Genomic DNA, 16,617 nt, shown 5'->3' on the forward strand with positions numbered 1-16,617 from the left:
CAAGTTTAACATCCTTATCATTTATCGCCCTCCAGGTTCCCTTGGAGAGTTCATCAATGAGCTTGACGCCTTGATAAGTTCCTTTCCTGAGGATGGCTCACCCCTCACAATTCTGGGTGACTTTAACCTCCCTACGTCTACCTTTGACTCATTTCTCTCTGCCTCCTTCTTTCCACTCCTCTCCTCTTTTGCCCTCACCCTCTCACCGTCCCCCCCTACTCACAAGGCAGGCAATACGCTTGACCTCATCTTTACTAGATGCTGTTCTTCTACCAATCTCACTGCAATTCCCCTCCAAGTCTCCGACCACTACCTTGTACCCTTTTCCCTCTCGTTCTCCTCCAACACTACTCACTCTGCCCCTACTCAGATGGTATTGCGCCGTCGCAACCTTCGCTCTCCCTCTCTCCTGCTACTCTCTCCTCTTCCATCCTATCATCTCTTTCCTCTACTCAATCCTTCTCCAACCAATCTCCTGATTCTGCCTCCTCAACCCTCCTCTCCTCCCTTTCTGCATCCTTTGACTCTCTATGTCCCCTATCCTCCCGGCCGGCTCGGTCCTCCCCTCCTGCTCCGTGGCTTGACGACTCATTGCAAGCTCACAGAACAGGGCTCCGGGCAGCCGAGCGGATATGGAGGAAAACTATCCTCCCTGCGGACCTGGCATCTTTTCACTCCCACCTCTCCACATTTTCTTCCTCTGTTTCTGCTGCTAAAGCCACTTTCTACCACTCTAAATTCCAAGCATCTGCCTCTAACCCTAGGAACCTCTTTGCCACCTTCACCTCCCTCCTGAATCCCCCCCCTGCGGACGACTTTGTCAACCATTTTGAAAAGAAGGTTGACGACATCCGATCCTCGTTTGTTAAGTCAAACGACACCGCTGGTCTTGCTCACATTGCCCTACCCTATGCTTTGACCTCTTTCTCCCCTCTCTCTCCAGATGAAATCTTGCGACTTGTGACGGCCGGCCGCCCAACAACCTGCCCGCTTGACCCTATCCACTCCTCTCTTCTCCAGATTATTTCCGGAGACCTTCTCCCTTACCTCGCTCATCAACTCATCCTTGACCGCTGGCTACGTCCCTTCAGTCTTCAAGAGAGCGAGAGTTGCACCCCTTCTCAAAAAACCTACACTCGATCCCTCCGATGTCAACAACTACAGACCAGTATCCCTTCTTTCTTTCCTCTCCAAAACTCTTCAGCGTGCCGTCCTTGGCCAGCTCTCTCAGAATGACCTTCTTGATCCAAATCAGTCAGGTTTCAAGACTGGTCATTCAACTGAGACTGCTCTTCTCTGTGTCACGGAGGCTCTCCGCACTGCTAAAGCTAACTCTCTCTCCTCTGCGCTCATCCTTCTAGACCCATCTGCTGCCTTTGATACTGTGAACCATCAGATCCTCCTCTCAGAGTTGGGCATCTCCAGCGCAGCTCAATCTTGGATTGCGTCCTACCTGACAGGTCGCTCCTACCAGGTGGCATGGCGAGAATCCGTCTCCGCACCACGTGCTCTCACCACTGGTGTCCCCCAGGGCTCAGTTCTAGGCTCTCTCCTATTCTCGCTATACACCAAGTCACTTGGCTCTGTCATATCCTCACATGGTCTCTCCTATCATTGCTACGCAGACGACACACAATTAATGTTCTCCTTTCCCCCTTCTGATAACCAGGTGGCGAATCGCATCTCTGCATGTCTGGCAGACATATCAGTGTGGATGACGGATCACCACCTCAAGCTGAACCTCGGCAAGACGGAGCTGCTCTTCCTCCCGGGGAAGGACTGCCCGTTCCATGATCTCGCCATCACGGTTGACAACTCCATTGTGTCCTCCTCCCAGAGTGCTAAGAGCCTTGGCGTGACCCTGGACAACACCCTGTCGTTCTCTGCTAACATCAAGGCGGTGACCCGATCCTGTAGGTTCACGCTCTACAACATTCGCAGAGTACAACCCTGCCTCACACAGGAAGCGCCGCAGGTCCTAATCCAGGCACTTGTCATCTCCCGTCTGGATTACTGCAACTCGCTGTTGGCAGGGCTCCCTGCCTGTGCCATCAAACCCCTACAACTCATCCAGAACGCCGCAGCCTGTCTGGTGTTCAACCTTCCCAAGTTCTCTCACGTCACCCCGCTGCTCCGCACACTCCACTGGCTTCCAGTTGAAGTTCGCATCTGCTACAAGACCATGGTGCTTGCCTACGGAGCTGTGAGGGGAACGGCACCTCTGTACCTTCAGGTTCTGATCAGTCCCTACACCCAAAGAAGGGCACTGCGTTCATCCACCTCTGGCCTGCTCGCCTCCCTACCTCTGCGGAAGCACAGTTCCCGCTCAGCCCAGTCAAAACTGTTCGCTGCTCTGGCACCCCAATGGTGGAGCAAGCTCCCTCACGACGCCAGGACAGCGGAGTCAATCACCACCTTCCGGAGACACCTGAAAGCCCACCTCTTTAAGGAATACCTGGGATAGGATTAAGTAATCCTTCTAACCCCCCCCCCCCCAAAAAAAAAGATAGATGTACTATTGTAAAGTGGTTGTTCCACTGGATATCATAAGGTGAATGCACCAATTTGTAAGTCGCTCTGGATAAGAGCGTCTGCTAAATGACGTAAATGTAGTCTTATTCCATTTTCCATGAGAATGAACCCGAGGAGAGAAACTGAGTGAGAGAAGCTCTTGTGAAGCAGTTTTCCCCCAAGGCCTTTATAGATTACAAATCACTACTAGGAATGTCATGGAAACAAGGTCATTGTTGTATTTGAATGCATTAACTTTGTCCTAAATTATGATTTGAAATGGCTCAACACATCTCTTAATCCCTAATTTAGGGCTCCTGAATGGCGCAGCGGTCTAAGGCACTGCATCTCTGCTAGAGGCGTCACTACAGACCCTGGTTCGATTCCAGGCTGTATCACAACCAGCCATGATTGGGAGTCCCATAGGGCGGCGCACAATTGGCCTACCGTCGTACAGGTTATGGTTTGGCCAGGGTAGACCGTCATTGTAAATAAGGATTTGTTCTCAACTGACTTGCCTAGTTAAATAAAGGTTAAATTAAAACAACTTTCCACCTTTTAAGAATGAACACTGGTTAAAGAGCTCCCATTCTTCTGAATCAAACTCCTCTTTACCCTTCACTGTTGATGCTGTCATGTCCCATTACTGTAATTCCCTTACTTAACCAAACACATTACTGGAGAACAGGAGAAGAGAATACAGCAAGAAGGAAGGGAATTAATAAAAAGACAGCGAGGCTTTTATACATTTACTACCACAATTGTATATTTTGGCTTTGATAATTCACACACACGGATCTGAGAGCGCTGAATTAACCAATGCTGACATCACCTGGATCAAAACACCTCTATGAGTGCCTCGGCTGTACTGCAGGCCATAAAAAATTTTAAATATATATTTTTTTAAATCAGGGCCCAGATTCACAAAACACTACTTACGAAAAAACATTAGCTTCTTAAAGTTCATAAGAAAGTTCGTAAGTGCAAATCCTCAACAATATCTTAAGATGGAATGATTTTCTAATGAACTTCTCAAAAATCTTCTTACAATGTCTGTTGCTAGGTAACCATTTTAGCCATCTAGCTAGCAATGGCAATCATGTTAGCATATTTCTTACTAAGTTTACTGTTCTAAAACATGTTCTTGGGTTTAAAATAATAAAAACTGAAACTATCAGATGACGTTTGTGAGTGAATTAAATATGTTCAATTGCCTTCATGAACTTTCTCTCATTGCCCTGAGTTTAAGACAAGGGTTTATCTATTTTATTTTCAATAATCTAATTTCTTAACTTTTAGCTTAAGGAGAACCTGTTACGGCTAGACGTTCCGCTAGCGGAACATCGACAACATCCGGTGAAATTGCAGAGCGCGAAATTCAAATGAAATTATTAGATATTTAACTTTCATAAAATCACAGTGCAATACATCAAAATAAAGCTTCATTTATTGTTATTCCAGCCGCCGTATCAGATTTCAAAAAGGCTTTATGGCAAAAGCAAACCATGCGATGCGATTATCTGAGGACAGCGCCCATCATACAAACGCATGACAAACATATTTCAACCAGGGAGGTGCAACACCAAAGTCAGAAATAACGATATAATTCATGGCTTACCTTTGAAGATCTTCTTCTGTTGGCACTCCAAAATGTCCCAGAAACATCACAAATGGTCCTTTTGTTCGATAAATTCCTTCTTTATATCCCCAAAATGTCCATTTATTTGGCGTGTTTGATTCAGAAATACACCGGTTCCAACTCGCCCAACATGACTACAAATTATCGAATAAGTTACCTGTAAACTTGGTCCAAACATTTCAAACAACGTTCCTAATCCATCCTCACGTATCCTAAAACATAAATAATCAATAAGATTTAAGATAGCGGATAAAATCAATGTGGAGCGAGCTTCAGGTCGCACGCAACAAACAATAGAGTCCACTTGGCTTGACACTCACAATGAACAGCCCTACTTCTTAATTTCTCAAAAGAAAAACATCAACCAATTTCTAAAGACTGTTGACATCTAGTGGAAGCCATAGGAACTGCAACCAGGTGCCCCAAATATAGTTTCCCATAGAAAACAAATTGAAAACAGTGACCTTAATTTATTTTATTTCCCTGGATGGTTTGTCCTCAGGGTTTCGCCTGCCAAATGAGTTCTGTTATACTCACAGACATTATTGTAACGGTTTTAGAAGCTTTAGAGGGTTTTCTATCCTAATCTACCAATTATATGCATATCCTAGCTTCTGGGCCTGAGTAACAGGCAGTATACTGTGAGCACGCCTGTCATCCAGACGTGAAAATAGTGCCGCCCAGTCCGAAGAGGTTAAGGAAAAAATGCTAGTTAAGAAGACATTTCTTCTTAAGGTTTTGTGAATCTGGGCCCAGGTACTGTAGAGCTCCCCCTGAATATCACAACCTTCATTCAAGCACTCTCTGGTTCAAAGCTGCTGCCGATCAGAGAGAGAGAGCAGAGCGAGAGAGCCATCGGTCCAGAGTACAGGTTAACACACTCACCTCTTCTTGGCAGGGCCATCCTCAGAGTACTCGCTGCTGCCGTCGGTGGTCTGGAACCGTGACCCGTCAGCATTGTGGCCCTTTTGCCCTGAGCCATTGAGCTGCCCGCGGGCATGGGAACCTACAGAGACAAGAAGACATGGGTTAGAGACCATGCAGTGTACTGCTAGGACATGTTGACTGGAGAGAAACACAGTGACCAAAGTAAGAGGGCTGATTTGTGTTAGGAGCCCGTTAGCTGAACAAAGTGAACAAGTCAGGACTTGAGCAGATCTCAAAAAGACATTCCAGTCAAATGAAGACAGCACTGATGAGTAACCAAGACATGAAAATAAAGTGAAACCCTCTTGATCAAACGAAACCACATTCACTGCAATTACACAAACGACGTAAGAAGTATTAATGATGGTTAAGAAAAACAGATCAATTATGATCCACTAAATCTTTGTAGGTAGTAAAAGTCTACCTGGTACTGGCATTTCTAGTTGACGCATGACCCTCCTATCACATTCCTTAGGACTGAGGCCTTAAATCACATGCCAACCCAAAACCACAACCCTTCACTGCAGGTGTCAAAGGAACATAAATTAGAATGGTAATAATGACATAGTGGCAAATGGTTGAGTTGAGTGGCGGCTTCCTCTGAAAACTTGTTTTAAGTACCCAGAACAAACCCAGGCAGCTGGTAGTTGAAGTCTGTGTACTGAGTGCAGGTCACTACCTGATAGCAGGAGACCAGCCATAGAACTTAACATCTCTGTGGACCTCTTAACATGCTCTGGCAGTATGAGTCACACCACAGTGATGCTCAGGGAACTGACTCTATATGTTTGGTTTGTGTGTGTTCTGTGCTCAGGGTGAAGCTTATAGCACCAAGAACTCAAAGAAACCATTCATTTGTCTAATGTGTAGTAGTATGTGACTGTAATAATATTCATACTGAACATAAACAGCCTGGTGAGGGGCCATCTTGTCTCCTCTCTACTCCCTCCCCTCTCCGCCCTTCCGAGATGTTTTACATATGTTGGTTTCACATCAGTGCCTTTGTGAGGGGCCGGGCAAGGAGGGGGGAGACAGAGATGCAACTGGCAACCACGAAAGGGAGCCAGACTGGGCTGGGGCCTAAATTCTTTCCCCTGGTCCCAGTGAGGCCTAGCTGGGAAGGAGGATGACGGCTGATCCGTAAGGGACTCTAATCAGATTTATGCATGTTTCAATAAGCCCATCACCTTGCTATGTTCCTCCTGCTCTCCAGAGAGAGAGAGCGAGACAATGAAGGAGATGGGGAGAGAAACGAGGTTGGGGGTGCGTACCATAGCAAGCCAGAGTGTAGCCCATTAGTGGGAGGTGGAGTAATGCAGACAGGAAGCCCAGATGCAGACAGAAAATATTAAACAGCCAGGAGAGTGGCATTACTTCAGCTTAAATCACCTTTACAAACACAGAGTGATTACGACTGAATAATAATGTTTCTAATGGAGCAAGCTCAGGGTCCATCAGCAGCTTGTAGCAGTAACCCTCTGTACTGTGGCTAGTAACAAAATACTTATTTCTCTCAAAGCTTTTAATGACACAGTATGATTGGGACTGTAGTGTGTATAAAAATAAACAATGCGTTTGTTGTGTGGGATTTTAACCCATTTGAAGGCATTTTCAACCACTTCTGACAATAGAACGGGATACTAAAAAGGGAACTCTAGGAGACAACCCTACAAGAGGACAACAAAAGTAGTGTTTTTAAAATGGCTGTCTCAACCACACAGTTCTGACCACAAATCAACCCCAGACCGAAATAGACAGATCCTATTTAGTAACTATTGTCTATGTGGCCTAGGGTGGTCTGGCAGTCTAAACCGCAGCCTCCTCTGACACATACTGTAATGTCTAGTGTTGGCAAAGGTTGGAATCTGGCCTACTGCCTTTTGACACCACCTCTATATTTCCTCACTGTCATCTTCATAAAATACCTTAAATATACTTTCAAATAAAAATGATTTGAGTAGATGTGTTACGTGAGAATGACATGCTGCAGATTGTCAATCTGTTTCACTCTCCCTATCCGAGAGGAAGCCAGCTCCACCACCAAGGCTCTGTGCCCTCTTCCACTCTGTTCTGGTCAAAACTTTCAGTGTCATTCCCTAAGGTCCCCATGAGAAAAGACAGGGTCAGTTCTAAGGGACAGACAGAACAACGCCGGTGGTACTATTGGGCAGACACTCACTACCATCCACCATATCCAATGGTTTGGAACACAGCCAGTAGTTTCATCAATGGGGGGGTATGGAGAGGAGGGCAGGGGAGCGGGAAGAAAGCTTCCTGAGCAGCAGTAACCAGAGGCCTATTGATGTAATGATGCCTTCCATCTAAGGATGGATAACAGGGAGGGGAGAGGATAGGGAGAGGATGCAGAAGGGCATCATGTAATTAGTTGAATAATGCAGAGGGAGAGCGAGGGAAAGAGAGATGGATGCCTGCCAACAGTGAGACGTAAAGTGGTCAGGGAGATGGCATGATTGCCGGTTATGGGATGGGAGATAGACGGGGGGGGGAGACACGCTTAGGGCCTTGCAGGGTCGGTCCCTTCACTCTGCTGTTGGATCCATGCTTTTGGTCATGTAGTGTATTTCAGTTGAGATACAGCTTGTTGTTTGGTCATCTTGTTCTAATCTAATTTGCACCTTCCTCACATCCCTCTGCAGACAGCTGGCTCCAGACTGCCAGCCAGACACACTCCTCTAAGAGACTGACAACACTGCAGGGGTGAAGAGGGATGAGAACACGACCATCACAAAAGTTGCTGTTTGACTGATTCTCCAAAATGGATGACAGTTTCAGCCGGTACAGGGCAGTCTGTGTGCGACTGAGCCTGTGACCTAGATCTGAACTGAGGCTTCTCCCTGCCTGCTTGGCACGGTGTAAACTTCCAGAGGCCTTTATCTCTCTCTCGGTCCCTGGGTTGTGTCGGTGACAGCTGAGAATAGGTTCAGAGGCCCGTGTGAAGTTCAAATCTCCTAGTTGGCTGGTGTTTGAAGCAGAGAAGAGACAGAGCAGAGTGGATTGAAGCACAGCGAAGGTGTCAAACAAAGCAGCAGCAGATAATTCAGACCAGCCTTTATACCACAGACGGACACAAACAGGCAGCCTGAGCTCCCTGGATGTTATTGCACCTGCTTAGAAAAAAACCCTGCAACACCCTCTGTTTCATTGTGCATACCAAAGCACCTTCACTCTGAAATAACACCATATTAATGTGTCACTATTCTATCACTCCTATCATTATTAACTGGTCCACTGTAAAAGACTAAAGACAGAGCAGCCTATCGCAGGTCTGTGAGCATCCAGACAAAAGCCTGACTGGGTCAGTGCTGCAGAGAAAAGGGTCCCAGGGGAAACTCACCATTAGTGTATTTGGTTCCATCTCCGATGCCGTCTCCGAGCTGCCTTTTCTGAGCAGTCTTGAACTCCTTCAGGGAGAGATAGAGCACCTTCCTCACGTCCCTCTCCTCTGACCAGGGGATCCCATCTATGTCATCCTAAAAACACAGGACAGAGGACTACTGATTATCATAACATGACGCAGCATAGTAGATAGACGTTAGTATAAGAATAACATGGCACATTAGCATAACATAGCAAATCATTACAAGCAGCATCACGTTTCTCACAACATAACCATGACCCACAAAAGACAGAAGGGTGATGGTTCACAAAACTAGAACAAAACCATGGTTCGCATTTTACATATATTTAATATTTATATTTGTGAGCCATCACCCAGAACCAATAAAGCCTAATAATGAATTCAATTGGGAGACTACGGCTGCCTAGTATGACAGATTCTAGTCGATTCCCTTGGCTGACAAAGACAGACACAGGATGTTATTGTAACAAGGGTGACAGACGTCTTAATCACACTGCTTCCTTTTCCTTCATCACTTTTCATCTTTGACAATAACCCTCTTCCCATCTCAGTACTATTGCGAATTTTAAACAATGGAGGGACAGTCCATGAGGTCAATGTGGCACAGATACTCACAGCAGTACACCACCAGGAAAGACAGAAGAATAGGATCGTGTCAGACTTCCGTTACATTACACTAACTTTCCAACATGCTTCATTATTAAGGTCTGCAGTGTCTGAATACAGAAATAACATGCTTCCTACACAGAGCAGATTTAATGTATAACACTACTTCCCCTCACAGTACAGCACTGCTTCCTACACACAGTGCAGCTGTACTAGGCTACTGTTTGATGTGTAACACTAAATCATCTTCGGAAAATAGATTAGAACGAGATGACCAAACAAGCTGGATCTCTACTGAAACCTAAAGTATGTGGAAACCTGCTTGTCAAACATTCTCATTCCAAAATTAAGGGCATTCATATGGAGTTGGTCCCCTCTTTGCTGCTATAACAGCCTCATTCTTCTGGGAAGGCTTTCCACTAGATGTTGGAACATTGCTGCGGGGACTTGCTTCCATTTAGCCACGAGGATTAGTAAGGTTGGACAATTAGGCCTGGCTCGCAGTCAGCGTTCCAATTCATCCCAAAGGTGCGCGATGGGTTTGAGGTCAGGGCTCTGTGCAGGCCAGTCAAGTTCTTCCACACCAATCTTGACAAACCATTTCTGTAATGACCTCGCTTTGTGCACAGAGGCTTTGTCATGCTGAAACAGGAAAGGGCCTTCCCCAAACTGGTGCCACAAAGTTGGAAGCACTGAACCGTCTAGAATGTCATGGTATGCTGTAGCATTAAGATTTCCCTTCACTGGAACTAAGGAGCCTGAACCATGCAAAAACAACCCCAGACCATTATTCCTCCTGCACCAAACTTCACAATGCACTATGCACTGGGGCAGGTAGCGTTCTCCTGCCATCCTCTGGAGTGATGAATCACGCTTTGGCGAAGGCGTTTCCACTGCTCCAGAGTTCAATAGTGGCGAGCTTTACACTGCTCAAGCCGACACCTGGCATTGCGCATGGTGATCTTAGGTTTGTGTGCGGCTGCACGGACACAGAAACCCAGTTCATGAAGCTCGAGTTCTTGTGCTGACGTTGCTTCCAGAGGCAGTTTGGAACAAGTGGGTTGCAAATGAGGACAGACAATTTTCAGCACTCGCTGGCCCCGTTCTGTGGGTTTGAGTGGCCTACCATTTCGCAGCTGAGCCGTTGTTGCTCCTAGATGTTTCCACTTCACAATAACAGCACTTACAGTTGAACAAGGCAGCCCTAGCAGGGTAGAAATTTGATGAACTGACTTGTTGGAAAGATTGCATCCTATGACAGTGCCATGTTGAAAGTTACTGAGCTCTTCAGTACAGGCCATTCTACTGCCAAAGTTTATCTATGGAGATTCCATGGCTGTGTGCTAAATTGTATACACCCGTCAGCAATGGGTGTGGCTGAAATAGTCAAATCAACTAATTTTAAAGGGTTGTCCACATACTTCTGTATAGATGGTGTAGATGTAGGGTAATTCCATCGAAATTACACTCAGATTTCAGTTTTAATTCTATAGCAAACAAAAACTTTGATTTCATCAGTTTAACAAACCACAAAACTGTATGAAGAAGGACTACTTTCAACAATTCCACTGAACATTTTATAAAAACACATTTTACAGGAAAAACTGCACGTGCAAAGTTTGATATACGTTTTTCCAGCAAAATAATATATTTTTTACTGTGTAAATTGTTCGAAGTAGTCATTGAGCATAGAGTTTGTGGTTAAAGTAAAATTGTATTTATTATTATTTTATTATAAAAAAAATATTTTTTTTTAATTAAAATCGGACACCCGAGCGTAATACCATTAACTTGGAATTTCCCTGTACTGATCATCAGTAGTGGACATCACTGAGATATTCCATGAGAATCAGCGTGATGAAGTTACAGAGACAATCGACTGTCTCCTTGTGATGAAGCGGAGGGGTGACAGCCATCTTTCCCTGCAGACACACTCAACTGTGTCGTCAATGCTGTGCACCAACGCGCCTCGTTACACTTAGCTTTGACTGACACAAACACATGCAAGCTAGCACACAGCTGACACCTCTGGCTTTGAACTCTGGGAGCAGACCAAAAATGTTTGCAAGTGTGTGTTTTTCCTTCTCTTCCTCTTGGAGGCTGGCAGGCTGCCAGAGTGATTTCCTCATATCCCTACACTTAGTGACGCCGAGGTGGAAACTGCGAAGTGCTGGGCTCGTCAGCCGAGCGGCATCGTCAGCCGAGCCCCGCAAAGAGATGCAACAAAATGTAGCAAATGTTTTTTTTTTTTTACAACACAAGGTAAAACATCAACAGAAAAAGGGGGAAAAAAAGGAACTGAAAGGAGTCAAAAAGGTTTCCAACATTCTACCGAAACAACTCAACACTTAAATCTTTTAAAATAGGACTTTATTCTGCAGATCGCTTGTCTTAACAGAAAGCAGCCCTGCCCAACTGCTTAGTAAGGGCTAAACCCTCTCAACACTCAAACCTCATGTGTCATACATCACAACATGTTCATCTCAATGCTTTCAGAAAAGACCAAAAATGGTATAAAAATCCAACATTGCTATCGTGCCTTCGCTGTAAGTAAATGCGTTTTTCCTGGCACGACCGACAGACGTAGGTAGGCAGAGAGACTAGCAGAGGCAGGAGTGGGCAGTTAGGCAGGCCGTTGAGAGGGCTGACTGACGGAGGGTTGCCAGGCCTCTTCAGAGGGAGAGTCGGGCTGCTGGCAGAGCAGAGTAGGGCCTGGGCTCAGATGAGAGCTGAGGAGCTGGCACCACCATAGAGACAACACGCAGCACTGAGCTGACAACCCCCGCCCGCTTACACCCGCCCCCCCTCCGCTCCCACTGGGAACCCACAGCCTGCTAATGAACGCTGAGGCCTTTGTGTGTCTGTTGCGGGACGACTGGCACACAGCACACACACGTTTTAGGGGCCCCAAAGGGACTCAGAACCCGCTGCCTTTCATACCACAGCGCACCACCTTGGCAAACACAGCGAACAGAAAGACACACGGAGGCTCTTCTAAATGACATCAAGAGCCTCTACTCCTTTAACATTCCCACTGAGACGAGCCAGGATGGGGAAGGTGGATATCCGCAGACCGAGACTAAAGGTGGGTAGTCCCAGACAGACGTCTGTCACAGCAGACGGAGGAGACTCTACATCAGACGACACGCTGGCTCCCTCACACTGTAAACACATGCCAGTAGAGACTTAGACGCCAGAAAGAAACCATGTCAACTTGTAAACGCTTTACAGTCTGGAACCTCCCCAATAGGCTTCAGGAAGATAAGTAGTCGACACCTGATTGTTCTGAGGCTGCTGTTTACACTAGAAGCCCAGTGGATTGGTTATTTATAACGTTGGTACCCGAGTCTAAAGCAGGAGCTAGTCTTAAAGGGAAACTTCAAAAATGTTTCAACTTCAGCATCTCCAGCACCACCCCAACATATGTGAAAATGGAGCGTTTATGTTTTGTGGTAAAAAAAAAAAAGAGAGGAAGATGAGCGTTTCCAATAACATCGGTGTGCATCGTGTGATTTTGACCAATTGGGAGTCCGGGTTGGAAACGCTGATCTTGCCCTTTTTTTGTACTACAAAACATAGAAACCTGCCATTTTCACATGTGTTAATGTTGGGGCGGCGCTGTAGATTTGTATAATTTTTTTGAAATGTCCTTTTAACAGCAACATCAGTAGTAGTGGGAGACGGTTGCGGTCCCTGTGCATCTTATTGAGCAGTGATGTAGTGAGATGTCCCATGTTAACACATCACTGGGTTGTAAACATATAACCATTCCTGTCCAAAGCCACCTGATCCATTAAGAATAACCAGGACAGAGACAACTCAGTTTCATCTGTCAACTCGAACATTGCATGATGGATGGAATACAAGCTTGAATGTAGTTGTAGAAAGAGAGCGCTTGGGACTGTAAGGTTCTATCTGCAAAAATGATTGTGATCATTGGCTTTAAGGTTTTGAATTCTGTCAGCAATGTATTCTTTTGAACTTGACATGAATGGGGGTATTTAGAGTACTCTATTAGGTAGAGAACATTGAACAGAACTGTCAACTGAAATTGACAAAGATGCTGATAAATACAAAGTTTATATCTGTGTGTGTATAATATATATATTATTTTTTTACTGCTCTAAGGATATAACTTTATAATAAAGGTTATTATTAATTTATTTTTCCTCCTTTATGCAGTGCATAACGCACAGATCAACGGAATAATTATCACAGAATTATTGTAATGTTTGTTTGCGTTAATTAATCTCATAAGCTATGGGTTGCCAACTGGCGATTTGACACGAACATAAATGTAATTCATCCATTCAATAATTAATTCCCAAGCTCTTGAGATGTCTGTAGCGCTGATGCATGACTAAATACAAATTGTCTTGCGAGGTGAACAATAATGGAAACAAGGTCACTGCAATGAGGAATAAAAGAACACTGGTTCTTCAAACCTACTGTGTACTGTACGGGGATTGGATGAACCTACTGTGTACTTGGGGCGGCAAGTAGCCTAGTGGTTAGAGCGTTGAGCCAGTAACCAAAATGTTGCTGGATCGAATCCCCGAGCTGACAAGGTAAAAATAAAAATCTGTTGTTCTGCCCCTGAACAAGGCAATTAACCCACTGTTTCCCGGTAGGCCGTCATTGTAAATAAGAAAGTGTTCTTAACTGACTTGCCTAGTTAAATAAAAAAAAATTAAAACAAAGGACTGGCTGAAAGATTTGATGCCGAGAGGAAGTCCATCTAACCAAGCGGGAAGTTCACACACCCCCGTCTGCAGATTGTCATAACCACCATGGATTCATTTTACAGGAACAGACCCCCCCCCACACACACACACACACACACACACACACACACACACACACACACACACACACACACACACACACACACACACACACACACACACACACACACACACACACACAGGGGTTGTCCCAATTTCAAAACAAAAAAGGAACACGCGTGCTTTGGTTCACATGGCAGACTAATAATAACAGTGCTGATGGTCTGGATCTCATCAACTGGAGAATGTGGGCCAGGAGACAACTGAGATCAGGCTGAAATGTGTTTTAGTACTGTATAACACACATTCTCCTAGGGAGGGGTGAAGAGGGCTTAGTGTTTGTGTAGCTAGGAATGGTCTCCCTCGTGCTTCCCCTCTCCTCAGGGTCTCCGCCTCTCTCTAGGCTCCACGTCTCACAGCGCTAACAGGAGAGGTTTTCACACAGATTTACCCAGATCAATAACACTTTTTCACAGCTTTTCTCCCAAACCATTACTTAGCTTGCAAATACAAGTGACAAGCTGCAAATTAATTGGCGGGGTTGCAAAGCCGACAGGATTTCACCAAGTCACAAGCAGAAGTCCATTCCAGAGTGCAGGGCTGAGTCAGTCACTGAGTCTGCTCCGAGTAAGAGTGCCTAGCTCACTGGGAGTTAACGGGTGTGTGAGGAACTTAATGTCATCACCTCATTACACCTCTACCTCAGCGCATCGGAATGCCCGGGCCGTATCCACCATTAAACACCCTCATGCTGGGATCGACCACATTCCTGTTCTCAGACCCAGAACACTTCCATCTGCACCATTGCTAAACATTATCCCGTTTTGGGAACTTTTGAAATGTTAGGGTCTGTCGACCCGGAGGGGGAAAGAGTTGCCTCGCTTCATCACTGTGTCCTGCCCACTTCTCGTCCTCCCTTTCCCTTGGACACACACACACACGTCTAAGTGACAGACTGCCACTGTCATTCAGCCCTGTCAAGCACATTGTCATCAGACTCATTAAAATGGAGTAGAATAATGTAGGGCTGGACGATATATCATATTCATTTGATTGCATGTTTTAGCACAATGTTCCAAATGCCTGCATCACAAGAATCAAGTTGATTTGCCACGGTACGTGGCATTGTGGTTCCATGTACCGCTAGCAGCATTGTAGCCACAGACTTATGTGCTAGCTGTCTAGTCTTTCATAAATGTGCAATGAGCATAAAAATATGCATTTGTATAAGGAATTGGCAACTCTTTCAGTCTGAGAAATAAGAATCTTACCATTTCAACATATAAACAAAGAGAAGAGACCATTGTTCAAACTGTTGGGAGATGGACAGGAAGGTGTGTTCATAACAGCCAATAGATCCAAGTCGGTTAGACTTTAAACCAAGGATTTTCTGGCTACTCACTACCAGTGGGCAATTTTTTTATGAAACCTGTGTTCATTTTCTAGAATTCCTGCTACCAGAAGTTTGTCATTATTAGTGGATGTGCATGGTTCTGGTTCCATTGTAACAAAAAGGGCATTTTCATAGACTGGAAAGCCAGGTCAGTGATTATTGCAACAACAAAAAAAGCCAGGTAAACTATTTTGATCAATTTAATTATTAGTGGGTCTTATATTTAGCCTTGGTATAATTTTACAGGCCCTGAATTCATTGGATTATTCCTGACGGTTTGAAAATGCAGTGCATTGGCCTTTAAATTATGCAACAGTGCTTATTTAAAGAAAAAGGTTTTAACAAGTAAAAATATGTGAATCACCTATAAAAGTTTGAGAAAAATGTAGATATGAGTTTTAGACCATATGACCCAGCCCTAGGATACCATAACGATTTAAAGGAGCAGGATAAATGTAATGTTTTATATTATTATAATATAGGAGCTAGAGAGAGGTCCCAGGGCACAAGTTGGACCAATAAAGAGGCTTTATCAACTAGGCTGACTGTCACTGACCAGTCACACGTCTGAAGAAAAAAAACCAACGACAGGAAGTCTCATTACTCCACTGGGCTCTGGTTCTGTTTGAGGTGAAATGGTCTAGATCCCACAGGCAGAGATGGCATGAACACACTCATACAGCCCAGGCACAGACAGGCTAATACACTAATACAGCCCAGACACAGGTTAATACAGCACAGCTCGCCAAAGACAGATGGACCTGGGCCCACTTCAACTTTCAGTGTTTAGTGTGGACAGGGAGAGGGAGGTCGAGGTCGGGCAGGGTTTAGTGTGTCAGTGTCCACTTATTCAGCCTTGAAAGTGGATCAGCAGTCTCAGTGAGATCCAGCCCAGAGCCCACCATGCAGCTCTGTTTACACAGGCAGAAATCGACCAGATAAAGAGGAACAGATGTTACAGTCATCCCTCTGCTCTCATCCCGCCATGTGTCAATACTACTCAAGATCTTTCTCTTCCCATTACTTTTTCCACAGGATGCCCCCCTCCCGCCATACCCGTCAGTGGAGAACATAGTCAATCAAAACGTCCAATCAGGAACCTGAACAGCTTCTACCCCCAAGCCATCGGACAGCTAAATAGTTAAATAGTCCGGGTAACTATTGGTTAACTATCTGCATTGACCCTTTTTGCACCAACTCTATTGACTCATCACAAAGGCTGCTGTTACTGTTTATTATCTATCCTGTTGACGAGTCACTTTATCACTACCTACAGTTCATTCTGAAAGTATTCAGACCCCTTTACCTTTCCAACATTTTGTTACAGCCTTTTAATCTAAAATGGAATAAATAAAAATCATCAATATACACACACAAT

At 45.0% G+C, this 16,617-nt stretch overlaps 1 protein-coding gene across 1 annotated transcript in view; it reads right to left on the reverse strand.

The window, feature by feature from the left end:
• Positions 1 to 16,617, reverse strand: part of LOC106588581 (protein Jumonji-like) — a 97,257-nt gene that overhangs the window by 45,607 nt on the left and 35,033 nt on the right. The window contains 2 exon segments of the mRNA XM_014177727.2: positions 5,036 to 5,156; positions 8,433 to 8,568. Of these exon segments, the coding sequence (XP_014033202.2) occupies positions 5,036 to 5,156; positions 8,433 to 8,568 (257 nt within the window).

The sequence above is a fragment of the Salmo salar genome, chromosome ssa27 (assembly GCF_905237065.1).
Source record: "Salmo salar chromosome ssa27, Ssal_v3.1, whole genome shotgun sequence".
In the NCBI taxonomy this organism is placed as follows: domain Eukaryota; kingdom Metazoa; phylum Chordata; class Actinopteri; order Salmoniformes; family Salmonidae; genus Salmo; species Salmo salar.